The 26,589-nt window shown below is 51.2% G+C and overlaps 1 protein-coding gene across 1 annotated transcript in view; it reads right to left on the reverse strand.

Moving 5' to 3' along the window:
- The window catches only part of LOC144722679 (lipopolysaccharide-responsive and beige-like anchor protein), a 281,782-nt gene that overhangs the window by 98,106 nt on the left and 157,087 nt on the right, over positions 1-26,589 (reverse strand). Inside the window, exon 39 of the mRNA XM_078600981.1 lies at positions 18,401-18,537. Coding sequence (XP_078457107.1) covers positions 18,401-18,537 — 137 coding nt within the window. The remainder of the gene's footprint in view (positions 1-18,400; positions 18,538-26,589) is intronic.

The following is a 26,589-nucleotide window of genomic DNA, read 5'->3' on the forward strand; positions in this document are numbered from 1 at the left end:
CGACTACCCCGTGCCCGACGGCCCCGAGTACGATAGCAGCACCGACGAGGAAGCAGCCTAAGCCTTGGATCAGAGTTTCGTATTCATTAAACCAGGTTTTAATTCCCCTAAATCGGGTTTAAGTGTATTAAAGAAAAACCCGATGCCTGCCGCTGGAAAAATCGGGGTTTTCCCCGAGTTTTTTCCACCCATGACTCGGACACCCCGCGAATTAAACACTTCCTCGGTTAAGCAAAGACAAATTTAGACACTTTCGGGATGCAGTATCGTTAACAGGGCACGGGCGTGTCTCCGGATTTCTTTATTCATTTCAATTACATTTCCCCGGGAAAGGCTCGCCGACACTATTTTTGTTCTGGAGGCTCCTGCAACCGCGGTGGTTGAGAAATGTTAAACGACGACTCGTTCCGTGACCACGCGTGAGTAAGTGGAGCGGGGGGGGGGCGCGCAGATATTGCTGGGGTTGATGCGTGTTCAAGTCCAAAATGGCGCCTGATAAAAACCATTCGCTGTTCAAGTGAAGGTCCCGCGTCGAGAGAGAGAGAGGAGGACGGAGCCCACGCGCGCTGTTCAGCGAGCACCGAACCGAAGTGGTGCGGTCAGAACCCGCGCCCGACCGCCTTTGTATCCCCCGGTGGTGATGATGTTTACAAACCGCACACGATTTTCATTTTATAGGCCGAGTGGACTTAGGGGGGGGGGCAGGTAGAGAGAGAGGCTCAGGACAGGTAGTGACACCGCACTCCTCACTTCTGTTAGCCCGAGGGTTTGGCAGCGCGCGGCGCTAACCACTGCGCCACCGCTCTCAGCCCCACCTCCCTCCCCGTCCATGTCTACAGACAATCACGCGCGCGCCCAATGCATGTGGATATGCACGCGTTCCACTTCTCATTCACGCCTCGTGTTCGTGTGGGTAGGGGGACCCGGGGAGCTCACTAAAGGCGGTGCTGGGGGTGGGGGGGATCTCGAATCCAAGATGCGAGCTCATCTGTGCCCCCTAGGGCCAGGGAGTCGGACGGGAGAGAGCAGGGGGTCTCCCGGCAGGTGTGCGGGAGGGGGGTAGGGGGGGGAGTTAGGGGGTGGCGTGGATGAAGGGGTAGGGAAGAGGAGGAGGTGGGGTGGTGGGTGGCTTCGGAGGGAGTGGGGGTCTCGCGTGGGGGTTTGAGGGGAGCGGCAGACGAGGAGCGAGAGGAAAGCGCGCGCGATTTCACGCTGCGCCCATCACTGTGCCAACCCAGCAGTCAACCACCACCACCCACACGCACTCAACCACCACGTATACACACAAAGACAAAGATTCCCCCCCCGTATAGCCTTAACAGACTGTTGGGGCAAGTGCTGTTAGAGAGCACCTATGAAGGCCGGCACGGCACACGAGGAAGGGGGTGGGTGGCCAACACCGCGCGCGACCGCCTTTGTCTCCCTAGTGACGATGTTTACACACCGCACCAGGTACTCATTTTAGGCCGAGTCGACTTAGGGGAGGCCCAGGACCGGCTCAGATAATCGTCACTGGTGTTGGCGGTGAGCGGGAATCGGACTCGGGCCGCCGGGTTCGCAGCGCAGCGTAGCGCTAACCGCCACACTACCGCTCCCCACGACACACGCGCACACATTACCGAGACAAAGAACCCCCGTATAGACTCAACACTGTTGGGGGGGCAAGTGTTGTTAACCTATCAGGACCGGAATAGCGCACGCGAGGGGAGTATAGATAGCACCACGCCCAGCCGCCTTTGTATCCCCAGTGCCGATGTTCACAAATCGCACCAGGCCCTAATTTAAGGCGGATTCGAACGCACAGAAATACACAACGATTGACCACACGGGCGGCAGTGGTGAGTATTGGTAACGAACACACATTAAGGCTTGTTTGGTATACGAAGGGAAGGTCGGTGTATAGCCAACATGACGTCCAACAAACACATACGTACACATATAACGCGTGTGTATGCACACGTGTGGTATGAATGCACAAATACGCAGGCAGCATCGTCATTGAGTCGTGGTCAATCCGCTGCTGGATGAATGCACTCAGCACGCGAGCCCATTTCATCCCAGGGATGGGTGCGTTACATCACAAGCTTATAATACGGGCTCAAATGCGCCGCGATTATGCACAGAACAGTATAATACATAGTTCCACGGTTTCAATAACCGAACAAGATATAATGCAATATTAAAATGGGGGAGATATTTTAAGAAACGGTTAGGTGACATAAATGTGGGATTGTGGTTCAGTCAACTGGCATTTTTCAGTAAGATAACCCACCAAAACATGAGTATGAATGCATACCAATATACTTTAGACTTGCTTATCCCATAGTATAATTATCATTATACACACATCGGGGTTGTGAATATTGCATATACGTGTTTGGAGAAAAGGGAGGTTGAAAATAAGCGTTGTGTGTGAAGAGATTAAATGTGTCGAGTAAATAATTGCAAATTCAAAACGGTCAATATTACCGCATTCTCCAGAACAGACGACGCTCCGGAATGCAAGACGCACAGAAAACGCATGCCCCTCTGTGTGAATAAAGTTACACGCGAATCTCGGCACACATACACACATAAAGATAAAGATCCCCGTATAGCCTTAACAGACTGTAGGGACAAGTGCTGTTAGCGAGCACCTATGAAGGCTGGAACGGTACACGAGGGGGTGGGTGGCCAGCACCACGCCCGACCGCCTTTGCCTCCCCAGTGGCGATGTTTACACACCGCACCAGGTACTCATTTAAGGCTGAGTCGACCTAGGGGAGGCCCAGGACCGGTTCAGATAATCGTCGTGAGCGGGAATCGAACCCGGGTCGCCAGGTTCATAGCGCAGCGCGCTAACCGCTACACTACCGCTCCCCACACATACACACATACATACAGCTACCCGATTATGAGACGCACCCTAGCTCTTTCTTAAAAATACAGGGGGGGGGGGCGAATGTGTGTGAGAGTGCGTTGTATAATCCAGAGAATATGGTAATTTTTATCTAACCAATTCATATGAGGAGCCGGGCTCAGGCTGGCGAACCTTATATACCCACAGCCATCGAAGCCCGTTGCTGTGGCATTCACACCCACCACCGTTGCCTTAAATCACAAAGATAGCAGAGCAGTGTTTACGATCCGAAGATAAAATTACGCTAGACATCGTCAATTGCATAACGAGACACACACATCGACGTTACGACCCGCACCGTCATCGTTCACGCATAAGCACATGGCACGTACTGTAGAGGCTTTTTGTCAATCCACCGCTGGATGAGGGCCTCCCCCACATCATCATAATCACCGTAATCGTTTTTAAAATCATCATAATCATTATTAAAATCATCAACAATCGTTATTACGATCATCATCATAATCGTTATCAGAATAATCATAATAGTTATTATAATCATCAACAATCGTTATTACGATCATCATCATAATCGTTATCAGAATAATCATAATCGTTATTAAAATCATCAATCATTATTAGAATTATAATCATTATTATAATCATCAAATCATTATTAGAATAATCATCATCATAATCGTCATCATCATGGTCTTCATAATCATATCAAGAGCCCATGAACAACAGCACGTGTTTCACACACGCCTGCGGTAGATTGTGAAAGTAACAGCTGCGATCACAACGGGAAATACAAAGACAGTCAACGTCAAGAAGACCGCCAGGCAGGGACCCGGGACTGAACCCGGCGCGCGGACGCCACGGCTCGGCAGTGACGAAGCCAGCTGCCGCCAAATGATCACCCCCAAAGGGGGGGGGGAAGGTTCGTAAATAAAAATCCCAACATAGATTTTTAACATTTCACACAAGAGCCAAGGAACGGGTACGCGTCTGAGCGAGAGAGCGAGCGTCCACCGAGGGAAGAAAAAAAACGGAGCGATGGTGAAATCAGCTCCCCGTGTGGCACGCGTGGAGCCGGTCCTCTGTGCGGGTGGAGCGTTCAGAACATCGCGGGAGCGCTCGAAGGGAGATCGCCGTGACTTGGGAAGTCCCCCCCCCCCACACATCCAGCTGTGGATCGACCATGGCTATGATGACGACGACGATGATTACGCGCCGTCTGAAATAAATCCAGGAGCCGTGATCGCGCACGCGCCGGTTTCTGGAAGGCGGCGGCGGCCAACCCACGGCGACAGTGGAAAACCACCGCTGCTGCATGCACCCCACGCCGTACACGCACACACAGGGCCCGATCGACATTGAGATCATCATCGACGGGCATTGGATAAACCACTGCTCGGTGAACGCCTTCCCGAGAACGTTGCCGTATCTGGCGATCCTGCTCGGTGATTTTACATCGGCCGTGCCGCGTTGGTTCGGGGGCAGACGCGACACGGGAGGTGGTTTATAGACGTTATCACCTCACCCGTGAGTGTGCGGCGAGTGACGTGTTATACTCCACGTGGTGCGCTGTGTAATTATATTAATTAAATTACGTGACCAGGGAAGCCCACACGAGTTTCAAGTCTACGTGTAAGGGACACGTGTCTGTTTTGCGTGTGTGTCTCTCTCTGCCTATATACTAGATTCACGCTTCGTGCGTATTTGAGTATATGGACTTGCACGCATAACAGTATTTGTACTTGTCGATGGGCAATGTGTCTGTGCGTTGACGTGTGTGCGAGTTTTTGTATATGCGTATGTGTAATTGCACGTATTTCTTTGGGCGTGTGTGTGTGTGTGTATGGTGTGGACTTGTGTGATTGTCGGTGTTTATGTTGTTACATGTACGTCTGTGGAGGGCGGCACGCTACAAAACGCTGCGATCCGGGTTCGATTCCCGCTGACGGTCAACAGCAGTGCCAACTATCCGAACCGGTCTTAGGCCTCCCCTAGGTCGTCTCAGCCTCAAATGCGTACCTGCCGCGGTGTGTAAACATCGTCACGAGAGAGACAAAGACGAGCGGGCGTGGTGCTGGCCACCCACCCCCTCGTGTGCCGTTCCGTGCCGGCCCTCAGATGCTCGCAAACAGCACTTGCTCCTACAGTCTGTTGAAGGCGATACGGGGGATCTTTCTATGTGCGTCTGTGAGAGGGCCCGCGTGAGCTTCCCGGGTAAGGCAAACACCAGTAGGCGAGTGATATCGGAAGCATTCCTGGGCAGCCCCCAGCCCGACTCATCAACACTGTTAGCTGTGTATGTGTACATATATTTGCCTGTGTACCTACATCAGCGTGCTATTGCGTGGACATTTTTTCCCGGCTGATGAGCGAATTACGCAAAAACAGAGCTGGCGCGTTGTGACCTGAAACGTGGCTTTCACACCGCCCGCGAGGTACATTGACACACAAACACACACAGTGCGTTCGTCTGCACCTTCACCCACGCTCACAGACACGTGTGCTCCTCCCATACCCGAACGGCGTCTACAGAGATGCCCAGTATCATCACGCCCCTGCTGTTTCACGCCACAGCATTGTTGCGCATTCATCCTCTGGCTAAGCCGTCTTAAATAAAGAGCCCTGCGCTGAATACAAACGACCTGCAACTTTGTGCACAATGAACGTTTTGTACAAAGTGTCACGTCTTGTGCGTGCAGCGGTTAGCGGGCCGTGGCTACGAACCCGGCGACCCGAGTTCGACGCCCCTCTCACAGGCCAACACCGGTGACGATTATCTGAACCGGTCGTGGGCCTTCCCTAGGTCGACTCGGCCTCAATGAGTACCTGGTGCGGTTTGTAAATATCGCCACTAGGGAGACAAAGGCGGTCGGGCGTGGTGCTGGCCACCCACCCACCCCTCCGTGTACCGTCTCGGCCTGTGTAGGTGCTCGCTAACGGCACTTGCCCCTACAGTCTGTACAGGCTATACGGGGGACCGTTGTCTTTGTACACACGCGCGTTTCACCACGTGGCCTCTGTCGCAGCCACAACGTTGATGGGAGGCTGCAATTTACACACCACGGGAGTCGAGAGACTGAACGCGCGCGCGTACACATGCCGCATAATTAACTACGCGTACATTGCATAGCACAAGCCTTGACATTGTGTTTACACACAAACGAAGATACCCTGTCGAGCCTACATAGCCTGTTGGGCCAGGTACTGTTATAAAGGCCGGTTAGGGCGCGCGTGGGGATGCTGTTACTTATTTTAAGGCTGAGTCGACCTAGAAGAATCAGGGGACCCGCTTTGCTATTGGTCGCTACGCGGACGTTAGCGGTTTCCGAGAACCAATCTTGACATTCATAGCGCAGTGCGTTGAGCACACACACACACGCAACAAAAAGACAAAGCTTCCAAATCTAGCCTCCATAGAAGACTGCTGTGACAAGCGCTAATAGCGAGCACCTAATGACTGACATGGCCACGTGGGGATGACAAAAGACAAAGATCCCCCGCATAGCCTTGAAAGGCTGTTGAGGCAAGTGCTGTTAGCGAGCACCTATGAAGGTCGGAACGGCACAGCAGGGGGTGGTGTGGTCAGAACCACGCCCGGCCGCCTTTGTCTCCCCAGTGCTGACGTTTACACACCGGGGAGACAAAGGCGGCCGGGCGTGCTGCTGGCCACCCACCCCCTCGTGTGCCGTGCCGGCCTTCATAGGTGCTCGCTAACAGCACTTGTCCCTACAGTCTGTTAAGGCTATACACGGGGGATCTTTGTCTTTGTGTACACACGTTAATTTCTACAATCGCTCGCATTATTAAAGGATTCCCACTAAACTCCCCTCCCCCCACAAGGGTTGCCCGCAGCCCCTCCCCCTCCCCCGCACCCACCCCCCCGTGCATTCATCTCGCCAGCGCATCAGATCGACACAGGGCCCAAGCGTCGACGAATCTCCGCACGTTGCCTCCTCTGCACGGCAGTGCTTGTCGATGCGTGTGGTGTTGAGAGTTGGTGATTTTTTTTTTCTCGAGAGAATATCCTCGGCAGCCCCGTCGTCTTTACGGGGTAGACACAATTGGTACCATTGCCGTGTGGCACTTACACGATTGGACTCGTTAATTGGAAGATAAGAATCGCCCAACGCCGCTCGACTAAGCGACGTTACTTTGACCTGTCGAGTGTCAGCACAGGACTCACTTGCGCACTTCATTCGTACGCGGAAGTGTGTACAGGCGGGCTCCGGTTTACGACGGCCCGATTTAAGATGGCTCCTATTTACGACGATCGTATGGCACCAAGGAGAGATTTTCCGACGAAGAAACTTGATTGACGACTCATCTTCCGACATGACTCCAAACACATGAACGCAGAGTCAGTCGGGTCTCCTCCCACGTGGCTTGGCGTGGAGCTTTTGTTAGTCTCAAGTGTTTTTGCGATTATTTTTTTACCGATTAAACCCTGTTAAATACGGTCGATAAGCGAGAGAGAAAAAACATCGGCAAGTATCGTAAAAACGGGGACCGCCTGGAGTCATAAAATAGACACACACGAACGATATTACTTACAGTACAGTATTTTACAGAAGTTGTGAGATTCATTTTTTTCAAATGCGCTATATCAAAGGCAGGGAGCGGTGGCGCATTGATTAGCACTGCACTATGAATCTACCCACCCGAATTCGATGTCCGGTCACGGCTAACATCATTGGCGAATAACATCTGAACCGGTCACGGGACACCCCATTAATTAACCAGCAAATGACCAGCGTGGTGAAGTATGGTTAAACAACCCATATATCCGACACGGGATGGGGAAGCTTTCATCGAGCAGCGGATTGACAAAGGACAGTTATTAATTAGTTACTTTAAAAACGTGACAGAATAAAAACCTTATTGTTAAATATTATACACTGTGCCGAATACAGTGGTATGAGCTTGCATGAGTTTGTCTAAGCCTGCCAGGAGAGCATTACGATCTCTATCCATCAATCAGCGACATCCTGAACGCCTTTGCAGAAGCAATCATGATGAATACGTAAAATAAGATTGTTTTCAAACTTACTGTGGGCTTTTAGGAGAGAGAAAGAGGAGAGAGGTGGGGGGGGAGACCAATCGTACGAGTTGAAACAAATTCGATATCACGGAAATTCGTAGAGTAACCTTTGCCTGCAGATTACAATCTGAGGTTCAGGTCCCCTCGGGGGGCTTGTTCTCTACTGTTGGGTCCTGCTCGTGAAAGCGCTCGTGACTTCATGAGATTTGCCCGCTTTTTATCCGCTTTAGCGTCACACTCCACGGGGTCGGGATGGGGGGAATAGCTTGCTTCACCGATGATGATGATGATGCTGATGATGCTGATGATCGCAACGTATACATGTTTCAAGGGATCGGCACGCGACTTGAAGCGATGTGGAAACTTGGGGCGTAGTGTATGCTAACCCTGCACCCCCTCGTTTGTATTGTTTGGAACTTTTAAAGTTGTCGGCCGTACGCACCCGTCGAGATGTGCCACATTTATAACCCTTCGAGAACCATCATTAACATGTAAAACACAACCACTCAGCACGACCTCACACCAACGGCGACTGTCGCTGCACACATACTTTTACAACGCAGACTGTATTTACGGCAGTGCCGTGTGTTTATGCACGGTGGCGATAAATGGCAACAGGGGAGAGAGAGAAGAGGTGAGCGCACATCTAGCGAAGTGCGAATGAAGATTTGTCGGGTGCAGTGGTGACCGCAGTGGGGTTAGCAAACAATGCGAGCAACCCGGTTAACCGAGTTCGACTCCCAGCCACGGCTAACGTTGGTGGCGAGCGATGTCTGCGGAGGTCATGGGGCCAACCAACAACGCCCTTTCAACCAACCCCGCATTGACCAGCCGTGAAGTATGGTCTCGACCGACACGGCGTCAGAAGCTAATACATCCAGCAGTGGATTGACAGAGATGTGCACTTTTACAAGAGCCCTTTCCAGGGTTGTGTGGAATTCGGACCGGCGATTGTACTCGCGTTCCGTGACGACCTCGGTAGGGATATTTTTTTTTTTTCACGTAGATTGGATTCAACGTCAATTTAAAATATATTTATAAAAACTCCAGCCCCGGATTTCACTGCTGTTACGACGCTACTCGTGTGCTGCGGAAATATGACGGCAGCGGATATAAATTAATAGGAATTCAGGATTTAAAGAATAGAATTCCGATGATAAAGCGGCCGGCAAATGTATTTCAATTCAATGTTAGAGCCTCACATCATCGATTCAAAAGAGCGGCACATACATTTTAAAATCGCCTTTTCAGAATTCATGAAAAATTGACGCTGGAACGACAGAGCCCTTTTACGCTGACTGCACCAATGTGTCCAGTGTAATTAATGACTAGATCGGTATACAGCACGGTGAAATATTATAGAGAGACTGTGTACATCTATCTACGGACAGTCCGAAGGGGAAGGGGGTGGCGGCCACAGCGAGTCGTGCGCTGCGACGTGAACCGGTTACCGTCGTGTGAACCCCGGCGATCTGAACCGGTGCAGCAACCCACCAGCCCGGAGAGAACAGTGTGGTCAAACAACCACCATCCAGCAGTGGACTTACAAAAGATTGTACAGGAAAATTATTTGTTTTAAACCATACAGTATCGTAGATTGCCGAATAATGCAGCGAACCTTTGTCGATGGGGAAAACCCAAACGAGTTAGTCCGTTCCCATTTACAGCACACAGATGGGGGTTGCCTGTGACTCGGCCAAGGTTCGCAATAGGCTACGCATTTAAGATTGGGTCGACCGAGGTAAGGGTTGGTTCAGAACTGGTTCAGACAACGCTGGCCGTGGCCGGGAATCGAACTCAGTTTGTCGCGTTGATATCGTACGGCACCGAGCGGAGCGCCTACCGCGCTCGCACACCCGCACGGAGAACCTTAATAGACTCGGGAGGGGTGCTGTTACCGAGCACCTATTAAAGCCGGCACGACGCGCGAGGGGGAGATGTAGCCACCACCACGCAGACACACACATAACACATAACACACATACACGCGTGTGTGTGTATGAACACACACACGCGTGTGTATGAACACACACACACACAAACACACGTGTGTGTGTGTTTGTTTGCGTGTCAGAATCTTGCGCGACGCTCAAAACCCATTGAATCATTGAAGCGCAGCTCTTTAATAATTGACGGTCCTTGGAGGGTTTTGAAGAGGCCCCTGCGTGGACTGTCAGCTCTGTATCCCGAACAAACGGATAGAGGGGGGCGCTTCAAGGGTTCCTACTGCGTGCAACTGGCGGCGAGCGCGCGCTCTCGCCTCCGCCTTTCTGCCTAAGTGGGCCGGGCCGCGTGGACGGTCGTCATCATCGTCATCATCATCCATGGTTTCTGGATAAAGTCCACCTCCACACCCCCCCCCCCCCGACATATTCCACCGCAACCTCTCGCTATCCTGCGAGTCAGTGATCCACCTCGTACTCATTTAATCGCTCGTACTCCTCGGTGGACGTGACCCGGCGCGAATTATTCATTTCCGTGGTCGAAACTCCGCGATTAATCTTGAACTTCGGACGTAATCCCTTCTATAGCGGCGTGTCCTGTCCAAGCCCACAGGCGCGCCTGCGGAGTTTGAATGGCACCGTTAAACCTGAGTAGGTACACAAAGACCTCTCGATTATTCGTAGGTGATGTTTGCGAGCACCCATTAAGGTTGTTACCGAACCCCTGTTCAGGGCAGCATGGTGCAACTATGCCAGGCCACGTTTGCCTTCCAAGTGATGCAGTTCGCACGCACCGAACTTGGTAGACATTTAACGCCGAGTAAACCTAGGCGAAGGACCCAGCATCGTTTCTGATATAAAATGTTCCACTGTTGATAGCCGTGGACGGGAATAGAGCGTAGGCCGTCGGGTTCGGACCACAGTTCACAGGCTTGCAGTTAATTATCGCCATGCAAAAACAAGATGCCATGTTGCGTGCCATTACATGCAGACACTCTGGGGGCGAGTAACGCGCACCGAAAAATGCATCAACTCATCTCACACGGCCCACCATGCATCGAATCGCAGTGCGTAACAGCCGATATTTTTCGAATCGTATACCCCGCACCCCCCCCCCATCCCGTATGTTGCACGTTCGTTGGTGGGTTCGCGTGAGCCCACCAGCCACCAGAGGCCGCTGTATTCACCGCAACACCAAATACATCGAACCGTGAGTCGATTCGCAAAACCTGGACACGCGAAGTTGTATGGTTCATCAATCAGCAATTATATTTCCCCAAACACTTGCGTAGATATTGAAAAAAAAATTGCAGGATCGGTATCACTCTTAGCACTAAATGTCGCAGTGTTGTAAAAAAAATAGCGCCCGGTAGGCTATCGTGATGAAAATCGATGCGTTCATTGTCGCCGCCTAACACAGTGATAGCCGTCACGTCCACACACGAGACCGATGCCGTGGCATTACCGGCAGAGAATTAAACTCACGCGGCACGCGCACGGGGTAAAACGCGGCACGGCAGAACGCGACATTAGCTGACGGACCCGGCAACTTCCCGAGTTAGATTCTGGGCCATGGTGAACATCGGTGGTTTACCGTCGTGGGCCTCCTCGGAGTCGACTCGGCCTTAGTCAACGTCTGAACCGGGGAAACAAAAGCGGCAGGGCGTGGTTCTAGCAACGCGCCACAATGCGTCCGCTTTGACCCGATTCGGTGCTCGCTAAGTCGACGTGTAAACCCCACCGCGCTCACGCAACGAGCTCGCTCGCCCCCTCGCCCGCCCGCTCGCCTTGGTGATAGCGAGGCGATAAATCCATAGAGGTCGCGACCGAAATGAGCGAGCGTGTTCACATACGCCGCCCACCTGTTAATGTTGCATTGTAAATGTGTAACTCATTCCAAGCGATACGCGCAGAGCCCGCGCTCTGCCCTCCCTTCACACGGCGCACCGCCGAATAAAATAACCATTCATTAGCATCGCGGGTGACAACGTAACAACGCAGTATATATTATTTGGGTATTTCGGTAAATTCACGTTGATAGGTTCAAAGAAAATAACCTCTCTACGTGATTTCACCGACCCAAAGAATATGAATTCCTGCAGTCACGAAAGCTGTAAGTCAAGATTTAACGCAGTATATAATCGCGTTCGAATACTTTTTTTACATATTGCCCGTTGCTTTTTCGACAGTATAAACGTACATACGCCAAGGCAAACAAATGAATGGGCTACAACTCCGTTTAGCCTCGAATATTGTATAAAGAGTGTAACTGAACGTGGGGTGTTGTGAGCAAACCACCAACCCACAGGCTTGCAATGTATAAACATCGTGCCCGATTCTATGGGTACATCGACAAGCTATGGAGAGATGGGGCGTCGGATTTGGAGAAGGGGGGGGCTCTTCATCCAGCAGCGGATAGATAATTTCCGACGACGGTACGGTCATTGCCCGCAACTCGACGTGTGATCGTCTGCCACCAGACTGTCGAGTCACGGGCGTTGTTAGCGAGCGCCTATTAACGCAAACTTAGCTATGCGTACTCGGATGGCAGGGGAGTGGACACCCCCCCTCCCCCCCCCAATGTTTACGGGCGATCACAGGATCCTTCGCGGCAGCGCGTTTCGCCGCTTGTTGCAGAGGTCCACGGTTCGAAATGCAGCAGCCGCCCCGGTTAATACCGCGGTGGGTAAGATCAATTTAAAACGCGCACCTTCAGCTTCGCAGTTGACGTTGAAGATCCGATGACGTCATGCGCAAGAGGCTATTGTGTGTCAGCGTCAAGGGCCACATTTTAAAAAAAATGTACCTGCAAGTTGGTCTATGTTGATTATACATAGCGGTCATCACCCCATACCGCAAAAAAAACATGAATTATTCTAACAGTCATAAGACTCGGTGAGCCTTTCCTGGGTAAAGGCGCAGAATAAATAATAACATTAATAATTCATAATCATTCACTGCTGGGTGACGGCCTACCCATGTCAATGCCATCGATCGTCGTGGGCCCATCATGCGACAATCCACGTTAAACCTGCGCACGAGGTGGTTTCGTCGCTCCATCTCTGCGGTGGACGTCTCCTCTGGAGCGTGGCTTCCCTCGGCTGCGACTCGGGAGCTAAGATCGACCACCGGCCATCATCTCTCCGAGCAACGTGCCCCGGGCTAAGCCCAATAATCTAAAACAGTCAAAAGTACATCATCTTCAGTCTGCTTCGGCTCTCCAATCCAAACGTATTCTTTCCGCCTCTAAGTGTCACTTGAAGCATGCGTCTCTCCACATGAGTTTGCATACCTTCCATGATTGTTCAGTTTTCTTAATTTGCCGGGTCTCTGAACTGAATAGGCCAAGCCGAAATTAAGTTCTGAGAATAAATATATTAAGTAGAAAGATCCCCGTATAGACTGCACAGGCTGATGGAGCTCGTGCCGTTAAGCGAACGCCTACATACAACAAAAACAAAGATTCCCCGTATAGCCTTAAAAGACCTTTGGGGAAAGTGCTAATAGTGAGCACGTATGAAGGCCGCCACGGAAGGGGTGGGTGACCATCACCACGTCCGGTCGCCTTCGTCTCCTTAGTGGCGATATTTACACACCACACAATGCACTCTTTTGAGGCCGAGTCGACCTAGGGGAGGCAGAGGACCAGTTCAGATCATTGTCACCGATGTTGGCCGTGAGCGGGAATCGAACTTGGGTTGCTGGGTTCGTAGCGCAGCGCGACGACCGCAGAGCCACCGACATATATACAGAAAAACAAAGACCCCCATGTAGCCTTAACAGACTGTTGTGACAAGTGCTGTTCACAAGCACCTAATGAAGGCCAGGAGGCATACATACACAGACATACAACCACAACCGGATCATATTCTGATCCCAACCAACAGGCATCAATCCATATTAAGTATAAATATTAAAATAAATAAGCATAAGAGAAGTATAACTGTTCGTGTGTTAAGTGCAACACGTGAAAAAGATTATGCCGAACATAAATAAACGACACTCAAGGCAGCTGTTTGTGTGTTTGGGAACACATGCGCGCGCGTTAAGGTGTGGGGCACCGCTACGCGCTTTATACGGCTGTGGAATAAATGGATTTATTTTTCTGGGTTTGAGCGGCAGCCTGGGCCAAGCGTTAATTCACGGCGGGCGAATGGCAAAGTGTGAGGCGGGGGGGGGGGGTGATGGCAAGGTGTGGTGGGGGGGGGGTTATAACGACCCTCCTCGATGTGGAGGTGCGAAAGTAGAACGTCAGCCTGGAGCTCCGCTGAGTTCGCGACTTCATCCGGACCTCCTCCTCCAGGAGCAGCGGACCTAGGCGGCGTTGCTCAGCTATCTCGCGCAAATCGCACGCGTCCTCCTAAAACACTCGAATGTGACCCGACAAAAACTCACCGTCTTGGAGCGATCGTGTTGGTCCGTCAGCCATCAAGTAAGTAAATAGCGTCTTAAAGCGCAACTATTTGTACAGGCTTTCCCCACAACTTGAGAATTGAAAACCAATTTTTTCGTCCGATTGGATTACTCTGTCATTATCATTATTCGCTTTCATCATAGTTCTTCACTTTATTGGAATTTAGAAAGTTGTCATTGATATTATTACCGGCGTTCTATTTCACTTAAGATATTATGTGTACTTCTGAGTGTAGTTTTACTTACAGCGCTTTGAGGTACTTCAATATGAAAGGCGCTTTATGAAATAAGATTATTATTGTTATTAACCCCATGCACGCATTTAATCGGGTTGTTAAAATTTTGCACGGCGCTAGTCAGTGGGCGAGGTGCTGTTTATTTTTGGAGGCGGCGATTAAATATTTTTTTTGGCTGAAGAACCGCAAGAGTCAAAAACAAACCCGCCGGGTAAAGCAGCGCCTTTAATGAAACATGCAGTAATTATTATTGTGAGGTTATCTGTGTATTTTCTCACAAACGGCACAAGTAATCGGTTTAATCGCTGGTATCGCAATTAAAAACTCGCTCACGCGGCCATGTTTTAAGAGAACAAGAGCAGGCTCACACACAGTCGTGCGAATCCTTCGTGCAATGAACATATCAGTGCCTTTTTTATGGCTGCAATAAGTAGCTTAGGACAAATGTTTAATCCCAATGACAAATCTGGAACAAAAGAATGACATTTTAATTCACAACAGTACCTGCAAAGTGAAAGGCCCTCTGCTTTGGCCCCAATGCTAAGAATGGCGGCTCACTTTGAACATTCGCCAAGGGCCGAACATTGATCAGGGTGAATCACACGGTCACAAACACGTTCGCGTGCACAACTTTTAAACAGAGCGCGGTTCGACCACTAGTTGCGGTGAGAATTAAGGAAGAGAGGAGGGCAGGCTGGTTGCGTGGCATTTCTGTCTGTCTGAATGTTGAACTTCTTTTGCACCATACGTAGCCTTCCGTGCTCACCAGAGCACTCAAGATTTTTATTTATTTAATGCTACAAAAATATATATACCTACACAATTTACATGTTTTTCTACGTCAGCATCCCATGTAAACAAGTGATATCATAATTGTGATATCAAATGGTGATATAATTGCCCCATGATGCCACGGACAAGGCCTCTTTGTCACATTAATATTTCTCACACACACACACAGCTGGCAGTGTCTCCGTCTCCCTGGCCAACCAAGCACAACCCCAACGTCGCTGCAATTTTTTCCCCTCAATTTCTTGGCGCCCGTGGCCACGAGCAAGGAGGCCATTAACGCCTCCACGCCCACGTCGACGGCGGGTGACGACCGAACCCCCCCCCAGCCCCCCACACACAAACGGCCGTCATCACGGACAACGCCTCCCATTGGCTGGCCATCGCCACAGAGATTAATTGAGTTGAGAAAGCCTCCTGGGATTGAGGAATGAAATAAGGCATGTATGTTGAACTTCTTTCGCACCGTACGTAGCCAACTGTGCTAATTCGGTTGCGACGAGTAGCGTTCTGAAGTTCTCAGCTTGTAAAGAGTGTTTTTCCGCATAATGTCCAATTATTTGCTCCCAGCACCAAACAACTGAATATTCAGTTGCTGAAGAGGCCCGCCCCCCCTCGACCCCCCAGTAAAATATGGAACTGTTTTAGAGCGCCGGAGTGGCAAGATTTTACTACCTCGCCTGGTATGCAGGAGGAAGTAGGTTTGATCCTGCCCCTTATTTCTGTATGTTTGGAGTTTGCATTTTCTCCCCATGGTCGCGAGGATTTTTCTCCGGGTCCTCCAGTTTTTCCCTCCACATTTGGAATCAACATGCGTTTCAGTTATTCAGCTGCTATAAATTTCATTGAGCTATCATTTGCGGGCTTTACCTCGTAAATCAAGTTTTACGCATATATTTTTTACGTGGAATGCAGTTACGTCACATCACTTGCGTTCACCGCAATTACTCACGATATTTGATATGCACTTGATGTGCATTCTGAGACGATGTGTGCCAACGGTGATTACGATCACGACGGCGACGTTGACGAAGACGGTGAATGGGCAATACAGGACCACAGCGCAGTTCATGTACTTACGCCGAAACACATTTTTTTAAGTGCACTGTACATTGTTGGGCCCGGCACTATTTTTAAACTTGAAGTGAAAACACAAAGAAAAGCGCTTGCGCTGTTCATTGTCTACGCACACACGGCATGCCTGGGGGACATCCCTCAGCGCAGCGCCATGAATTACCGATTGCGGCGTTTCTGCTGAGAACACTGCTGCATGCGTGTGCGTGCGCATGCGTGCGCGTGTACACGCCTCTGTGGAGGAGGCTAGTGAAGGACGTGACAGGGCAGTTGGGAGGCTGTCGCTCTCTCCGACAACAACGTAGGGCAGAGGAGCGGCGCTCATAACGACGAGCGGAGCACTGGGCGGCTTAAATGCGGCAAGTTGGCACAGTAGCAAGCACAGGCAGCGCATCTGCCAGTCAACCCATGGCACCTGGGTCTGTCCCGAGACTTGTCAGCGAGCCTTCGGCACTTCACGTGACCTCAAAGTGCAAATAGCCTGGCACAAGCGCTGTGGTGATGTCACCGCCACTTTGGCAATGGCGCCCGTTGTTGTGTGCGTGCGTGTGTTTTTTTATTATTTCTAAACGGATGCAATCAAAGCAAAAACAGATCTTCAAGAAGTGCATCAACAAAAAAACAACCATTTATTTTTAAACAATGCACCTGGAAAAGTTTCCTCGTGCCGTGCGCCGCACACCCACCTGCCCGCGCGGTACCTTCCGGAGCCTCCGCGCACAACCTCATCGGCGATGATAAATAATGCAATGCTGGTCTGAGTGGAGGCTGCTCGTCAGCCTTGGGCCCATCAACGAGGAACTTGTCTAATGAAGCGCAACGCTGATGCGCGTCAATTACAAACCAGCAGCAACAGCAGCTTTACTCTGAGTCAGTGCCCAACCACTTCCTGTTTGTGTTGTTGAAAGGAAAAAAGTAAATAGCGCTGTGAATGACATGGAGAACGTTCGGTGTTTGGCCAAAATAGACTGAAGCCAGCATAGAGAATCAGAATTGGAATATTTCCATAATACAGGTTTCTTTTTCGGGTTAGATCGCGTGGATGTAAAATTGTCCCGAAAGCCGATGAGGTGTTACACTCAGAATATTTATTTGCGCTGGAGGAACCCGATGAGCTATAAAGTTATTTTTCACAGTTGCTCTGCTGTCCAGTACATCGATAACCGTATGGAATAAATGTTCCTGAATATCATTCTCTATGAAACAACATGTAATAAAAGGTTCGTTTGAAATGGAACATGTGACGTTCTTTAGTGATTTTTTACGCTACATATGTTTGTTAATTATTTATCCTGATATATATGCGCACAGAGACACAATGTATGGTGTCATCAGGAGACAAAAGGTGCACGTGCTACACAGCACAAATAATTTATGGCTCAAAGAATATGCCAGACCGGTGTGTTGAGCATGATGCCATTGACGATGACAGATGTCTGACCACCGGCATTGGTCCCTTGATCGTTTTATAAAAAAACGCTGCAATGTGGTTTCACATGGCGCCCAAGTGCAAGGGGCATCTGTGGGCGAGGGGCACCACAACTCCCGACATCGAGAATCCTCGCGCCAATCCACCGTGCCTGAGTGAGTAGCCCGCCCTTCGAACCGACTCGCATCCACTTTCTTTTGCGGGAACATTCACCTCCTAGTCTTTTTTACGAAGATAGTTCAACTTGAAATGACTGTGTTGTTTCACCGTTGATGTATTGGCATTGACAAAAAAATTGTTGTTTAATGTGCATCGCTTCACGTTCACATTGACGTGAGACTTATGATGTTCGATGGTTTGACAGTTTGTTTTCATGCGAACTGCGTTGCTTTGTGAGCCAGGTCTCCCCCCCCCCCCCCTTTAAAAACAGAACTTTGATCTCGACTGGCTCTCACCTGGTTTAAATAAACGATACATACATACACACGTACGTTTGTTAACATGCGCTAACTCCTCCTCCGCCTCCCTCGCGGGACCCCGCGGTGGCGTTTAACGGACACGCAAGTTTTGATTCGCAGGTAAAAAACGATCACATCGATGCAGAAATAGGAAAATAAATACCTTGGGGTCAACGGCCTTAAACCCGGGGTCATCCTCGTCCACTTCGAAGCACAGCTCGTTGGCGGTGATGGACAGCGTGCCGCGGAAGGCGACCGTCGGCGTGATCAGCTGCGCCGGGGTGCTCAGGGCGACGGGGCCTGCGGAACACCAACGGGACAGAGCGGCACGTCAGCCTGTGCTTTCATCACCGCCATCCTCATCGCCGTCCTCGGCCGTGGACGAATCCACTGCTGGATGAAGGCCTTCCCAAGCCGCCGCTGCCGCCCGCCTCTAACGATCTTGCAATGTAACACGGCCTGTGCGATGATATCCCAGAAAGCATGGGCGAGTTTCAAGACGAATTTTCGGGAGGGTCTTGCGTTGGGATGTTTGGCAAATTTAGTGTTAAGGAGCATTTAAAAAAAAATTGAAACGGTGCGATAAACAAAGAGTAGAGATATGACATCACTTCCACAGGTCTTCATTGGGTCAACCAATTAAATGTATTCATAAAAACCAAACCAAGGAGAAATGGCTGGAGTAGGGATTGGGGAAGGGGCTAAATCAGTGTACAGTCCTGATCGAGGCAAAAGGGAGAGTGCACAGGGTGAGGAGGAGATAATCAAACAAGGGGGACCCAGTCTGGGTGCGAACCCAGGCGGATAAAAGGTTGCATCCTATCAAGCAGCATTTTTACATGGGAGGAAACTGGAATACCTGCAGAAAACGCATACGCATTGTGGGATAACACATTAAGCTATGTTTGAGGCAAAACCACACTCGCACGCAAAAAAGACAGATCCCCAGTAGAGCCGCACAGATTGTTATAGCAAGGGCATCATATTATTGGTTCTTTCGGTAAAGTCACGTAGAAGGGAAATAATAAAATAATATAAATATAATAGAAATATATATGAATATTATTTTATTATTTCCCTTCTACGTGACTTTACCGAAAGAACCAATAACATGAATCCCTGCAGTAACGAAAGCTTTAAATCAAAATAGCAAGGGCTGTTAGCGAGCGCATATTTCGCATGGCACGGCAAACGAGGGCGTGGTGTGGCCCGAACCACATCCTGTCGCTCTCGGTTCCCCATCACTGATGTTTGCACACCGCACTATGTGCATATTTTAGAGCTGAGTTGACCTCAGGTAGGCTCAGGGCAGGGTCATATATCACCTGCCACTGATCATATTCACGGCTGGGAATTGAACCCAGCTTGCTGGGATCGTACAACTGTGCATGAATCACTGCACCACCGTTCCCCACACACGCGCGCGCGCACACACACGCATTCATAAGCACTCGCGCACGCACACTCATTATTTATTCATTTCATTGTTTCAATGCAATCATTCAGTGACTGCTCCCTTGATCTACAAACACGCGCGAGCTGCATCCACGCGACACGGATTTAACCGTAATAAACTGTGGTAATGCCGCATCAGCAAGGTTTATAAATAAAACACGTGAACTAACAAACACAATTAAAGTTTGCCTCGCCGACAAATGCCGTGATGTTCCCCAGCCAACCATTGGCCTTCCAGCAATGCGTTGGGGGCGTCGTGCGATGTGGAAGCAACGGAACGCGTCGTCGCGCTCAAAAGTGCTCGTCGCGGTTACAGACTCTGCCAGGTAGAGCGTGCACGGGCAAGATGATCACGGATACATTATGGGGCTCCTAAGACGGCTGGGTGGCAGAGTGCTGCGTTGGTACCACTCTGAAATCATGGGTCTAAATCGGGGATTTAACCACCCGCGACGCAAGCAGGCTTCTCAAGTTCAGCGAGATGATGGTTTCAGCTCTGCTTGTTACCAATGACTGCACAAAAATGCGTATGGTCCTTACCACACGGAAGGAGTGATGTGAACTCGAACATGGGCCATTTGATGACTATTACTATGAAGACACGGCATTAAAAATAACTTAATTATTATCAAAAATGGGGCGATGCACTGGTCTGTGAGTTCTGAGCGGATAAAATATAGCCCAATTAAAATAAAATTGTGATAAAGAAGAGACGAAAAACTTGCACGACGCCATTATTGGCTCTCTCTCGTTCACGGGTGCGTTTTCACATCGGGGTACAAACAGCGGGGAAAGGCGCGATTAGGCAAAGGCGAGCAGCAGTCTGACGAGTCAAAGCCAACGATATGAGATGCGAGCACCGATGTGGGGGGGGGGGGGGGTTGTAGGGGGGGGGGGGCACAGCAGCGATGGGGGTGGATGGGGCACGGTGGCCTGGAAGCGAGGTTATAGCGGCCAGGAGACAGGGCTCCTCCTGTGGGTCATGTGAAGCGGGGAGGGCGGCGGTGGCAGGCGGAGGAGGAGAAGAAGGGGAGGGGCGGAGCAACGGAGCAAAGACAATCAGACAGGCGCGAGGACCCCGGTCGTCACACGCTCCGGGCAAACTGACAAGAGAGGTCACCCCCTCGTTACAGTCATTTTACACGGCCACTCCTACGCCGCTGGCCGGGCCGTCACAGCACAAAGCGCGGCAAGCGGCAGTCGCGCATATTAACGGGGAAACGGCACCCGCGCCTGTGTACGCGCGCGTGCACCCGCGCCTGTGTACGCGCGCGTGCACCCGCGCCTGTGTACGCGCGCGTGCACCCGCGCCTCTGCACCGATGCATCACCACCTCCTCCTCCTCCCTCTAACGCTCGGCACAAACCCCATGGCATCATCCTCTCCCATTACCCGCGCCCCTTCATCCCAACACCGATACCGCTGCAGCCACCCTCTCTCTCCACCCACACCCCTAACCCAACTCCCAACCCTCCCCTTGCCTCATCCTTCCCAGCTTTCCGGCTCGGGTTAATTAAAAAATCTTTAATTGCCGCTCACATCGATTGGTCTGACCTTAATATCTCATCAATCTTAATCCCCATTGCTCGAACAATGGCGGCTGGTATTTCGGCAAGATTACGAGCCGCATCTCCGCGCCCTGCAATTCCCAGGGGACATTCCCCGCGCCTCCAGAGAAATACTTTTTTTTTCTGCGTGTGTAAAATATACACGCGCACACACATATATACACACATTTTAAACAGATACAACACGGCCGCTGATTTCCCTAAGCTCTGCCCTGCATTTAAAGCAGCCGGCACGTGGCACGGCCGCACCGAACCACCGGCCCCATCCCCCCCTGCACCGCCCGGTACCCCCCCCCCCCCCAGCCGCCCACTCCCTTACGCGACGCGGTAATATTTTTCCAATTACTGGCAGATATTCAATTACCGAAAGGGCTTCTCCTCGGAGCTGAGGCATGGGCGTAGAAGGGTATAAATAATAAGAGTGCGAGGGGCCCGTGGGGGAAGCGAGGAGCACTTACAACAATATGGAGCTAATCCCTTCGCAGACGGGCGCGGGGATTACACGCGGACGCCCCGGTGGGGATCGGCGGGTGTAATTAAGAGCTCCGCGTAGTAAAATAAAATATATATATTGGCGCGAGCGGCGATCGCGGTCGAGCTGCGTGTCCCCTTCTCCGTCCAGATGGGCGCACGCGCCGGGGCTGGCGACCGGCGACGCGACGCGGGCGCCGCCGCCACTTGCGCCGCACCCCCCCTCCACAACCATCCCCGCTCCCGGCATCCCGTCGTGATTGTCCGAGGCTGTCGGGCACCGCCGCCGGTGCGCCGAATGCGGCTCGTGGCGAGCGTGGGGCTCGTGCGGACCTCTGCCCTTAGGTGCAGTGGTGGCGTGGCGGTTGGCGTAATCGCGCTACGAACGCGGCGACCCGAGTTCGATTCCCCGCTCGCGACCAACAGCAGCAGTGCCAGGGAATATTTCAACCTGTCCTGGGCCTCGCCCATCCCCCCTCCACCCCGAGGTCGACTCGGCCTTAAATGTGTATCTGGTACGGTGTGTAAATAACGCAACTCGGGAGACAAAAGGCGTCCGGGCGTGGTGTTGATCACCCGCCCTGTCGTGTGCCGTGGCGGCCTTCATAGGTGCTCGCTAACAGCACTTGCCCCAACAGTCTGGAAAACACGGGGGATCTTTGTCTTGCGTCTGCCGCCGGTGTCCGGGTCGGGCGCGTTCTCTATCGTGATCCTTGTCTCAAGGTTCATGTGCTGGCGCTTGGGTAGGAGACGTCATTGGCGGAGATGATTGGCCGATGGAATGTGTTCGAGAGGCTTTCGACCAAGGAGATGGAGCGATGAAATCAGTTCACGTGTGCATGTGGCTCTGTGGATGATTACATAGCTGGATCATGAGAGGTGGCGATTGCTTCGGGAAACCTTCATCCAGCAGTGGATTGATCATGGCTGATGATGAATTATTGTATTGGCACTATCATATGAAATCAATATTTTGCAGGTCATCTGTTTTGTTCGATTAAAAGAGCATTGCCACTGTAGCATAGCATGGCATTGCTGGTAAATGAATTGTTAAGAGCAGTGTGGCATGTTGGTGCGTATGTGTCCGAGTATTACACATGCACTGTGTGTGCGTGTGTGCACAGTGTATACACAATGCATAAGCTCTGATAAATAACTATTGCCAAGAGAGAAAGCAGAAGCGACAGTGATCGTTATACTGTCGTGGGTACGCGTTGGAGGGTGAGCATCAACACGATGGGAAACAAAGGTGGCCACCACTGATCCTGAACATGCCACCCCCCCCCCCCCCCCTTGCGTGCCGTGCTGGCCTAAATAGGTGCTAGTGAATAGCACTCTTACACCGACAGTCTATAACAATACATGGGGGAGAAATATACTCTTTGTATGTTGTCTATGCATCTATAAGTTTAAACATTGGATCGTTATCTCGACCATTATAATAAGATGTATATGTACGCATTGCATATGAGAGAACGCATTAGTTGCGCAATTATTTTCTTGTAATTCAAATATTTCACCTGGATAATCGCCTGAGAACAAACACCTCGTTTGCACGGGTGTCCAAGTAAGATATGCGGTTGCAGTGCTGTTGTTTGCATACGTGTAAAACATGAACGCAAAATCGATTACTTCCGTCCGGGCGGCCGAGCGTTTGCGTCTTGGCTTGCAGCGTCTGCGAGGGGAGTGCGAGCGAGTCTGCTGTGGAGGCCGGCAGCCACACCACACAGAGGAGCCCACACCACACAGAGGAGCCCACACCACCACCACAACAACGCCGCCCATGCCAACCTCCCACCACACCGCACACCACCTCCCGACCTTCCCCTAACGCACAAACCCCAGCCTCATCCGAGCCACAGCGCGCAGGGAAGGCCGCTTCGACAGACCCGCACACCGCACTCAACACCGACCGCGCACCAAAGACAAAGATCCCCCACCCCCCGTACAGCCTTAACAGACTGTGGGGGCAAGTGCTGCTAGCGAGTGGCACCTATGAAGGCCAGCGTGGAATATGACGGGGTGGGCGACCATGACCACGCCCGACCACCTTTGTCTCCACAGTCGCGACATTTACACACCGCACCAGGTACTCAGTTGAGGCCGAGTGGACCTAGGGAAGGCTCAGGACCGGTTCAAATAATTGTCACGGGTGTTGAACTTGGGTCGCCGGGTTTGTAACGCAGCGTGCGAACTGCTACGCTACCGCTCCCCACAATGCACTCAACACCGACCGCACCTCCCCCCACCACCACCAATACCCCCAGACTGTCTCCTGCTACAATGCACAGGGAACCTGACACAACCGTGGCCCACACACACCCAACCAACACCACGACACGCAACCCCCCAGCCTCCGACTGCACACGCACACCACCACCACCACCCACTCTGCCATGCACCCGCCCCAGCCACCACCCCCTTCCTCCCCCTGGAGTATCCTTCAAAGCCACCCCGACCCCACCCTCATCCATTGCGACGTCCAGTACAAGACATTTGTCTTTAGATGGATAGATTTCATTTGGAGTGTTGGTGGCGCAGTGGTTAATTCGCGAGGAAACAGGCAGCCCGAGTTCGATTCCTGGCCATGACACATGGGAGTGAGAAGTGATATCTAAGCAGTGGATTGACAATGGGTTGTAATAAAACATATTCTGTTGTAATAAAACATGGTTATGCTGCATATCTCTTTGGTTGTGTATTCGGGTTGCACTCGATGTTGCTCGGCATGGTTTCTGATGCTGGCAGGTTCTTCAGGAACCCGTTTCATGAACAGAAATTAATTAATTACTAATCAAGTGAGAGCCAAGTGAAAGTCTCCTCAAACCACTCACCCCCTCCTGACAGACGAATGCCCTTTTGTGTCATGTCGTGCTCACATCACAGGGACAGCTGCCACCATGGGGGGGTCCTCTTGCAACCGCGTTGCGATGAGATGCAAAGTACTCAGAGACACCCCAGCGTATGTTGTGCGCCACATCAACAACAAAAAATCATCATCATCATCATCACCCTCGCAACGGAGAATCTGCGGTAAAATCTAGCAGCAGCGGCGGTTTGGGCCCAGGTCTAAATTTTTGTCCGAAACCCGCTCGGCACGGAGGGGGTGGGGGGGGATCTCACCCACCAACAATCCCGGTGGTGAGAGACGGGGAGTGGCGGTGAGGATCGTTGCCGCCGCCGCCGCCGAGCGCAGACAGCGACAGGCAGAGTTTACTCAAGGAGTCCTCTATTGTGACAACAAGCGTGGGGGAGCTGTAAACAAGGCTGATATTGAGCAGGTTACACCGAGCTCACCGCTGCCCGCACATGTTTTTGCTCACTTTTGTTTACGTCGCGAAACGCCCCGGGGGCGATGGAATTTTATGGGCGCTTATTGACGTAGGATTAGCTCGGAAAATTCACCGTCATCATCATCACCACTATAATCACCGCAATTCTTCTCATTCAATGTTGGTCAAGGTTGAATTTCGCCCGGAAAAATATTTTCGCACGGCTGCGGCTGCGGGTCACGTGCCACCTCCTGCAGTCTACCAGCGACCCAGGAAATATTGAGTGACAAACGTAGCCTTGATTCTATTCCCCCAGTAACATTGAAGCTTCCTACTACTACTACTACTACGGATAGCAACAGACTGCTTCTGTGAAAGGCTTTGTTTTGCTTAGAAAACTGTGGCTATTTCAATTTGGTTACATTATAAGGGTTGGGGAGTTTGTGGGTCTGGCATGTGAGCCATGCACCTGCCCGGCACCGCACTCGGACTTCTTTCGTGAAATGTCACGATTTACAGTCTCTGTTCAAAATTCAAGAATACGTGAAACGGTGTGCTTCAAAAAATGTTAACACTTATATGGGACTATCGTTTTTAATGGAAAAAGAACGGATAATGCACTGTAACATGATAACAAATGTATGTTAATAGTCTCCACTTGTTCGCCATCGTTGTCAACGCATGCCTGGAATCTTCTCCAGGTGGTCTCCAGAGCCCGGAGCCACATTTCTTGTGGTGTTGTTGCAAATTTTCGGAAGTAATAACATGTTTTTGAAGCACCCATTATTCACATCTCGTTTTTATACTATCTCGTTTGCATTGTTACTAATTTGTTCCGTCTCATTTGTACACTATCGTTCACTCTGTTAACGTGAATGCAACATCATCATCATGTAAACTGCACAAATGATAAGTAACTGATTCTTATGCGCACGATTTAATGCGTGTATCGCCGGCGTAAGTGTTGATCTTAAACAATTGCATCGATGCATCGTTACAGGCCGACTGGTTGTGTGGGGGACCGGTGGCTTTGGGAAGCGGGCTGCATTGGGTGCAAACGCAGCCCCATGGCCACACTAAGCAGCAGTGGGCCCAGTTACAAGCAGCAGCAGCTCCGGAGGCTTCTTCCCTACCTGCAGCAGTGATGTCGACACGAAATTGCATGGCTTGCACTTTTACCTATTTATTTATCAAATAGAGCTACTGAATATGCAATGATGCAAGCCGTATCGGGGCGTGGTGGGTGGGAGACTTGGCATTTGGTGGGGGGGAGAGTGGACCGTGTGGGTGGAAGGGTTCGTAAAAAGTAATCAATTTTCAATTTTCGAGCGTGCTTTTTTTCCGGCGGGGGCGGCAGTGGCGGGTAAGGGGGCGGCAGTTTGAGCACAAAAAGCCGCGAGCGGTGGCGACGGGGGCAGAAGGACCCGGGCGCTACCCCTCGAGCGAGCGAGCGATCCGAGTCGTCTCCACGCCGACCTCATCCATCACTGCCACGGCGTCTGTATCGCCCACTAAGCAGCGTGAAACGACGGGCGAGTTGGATCACTGGCTGATGCGACGGCACCGCTGGGAGGGGGCGGGCAGGG

The sequence above is a fragment of the Lampetra planeri genome, chromosome 15 (assembly GCF_965212315.1).
Source record: "Lampetra planeri chromosome 15, kcLamPlan1.2.h2, whole genome shotgun sequence".
Lineage (NCBI taxonomy): Eukaryota > Metazoa > Chordata > Hyperoartia > Petromyzontiformes > Petromyzontidae > Lampetra > Lampetra planeri.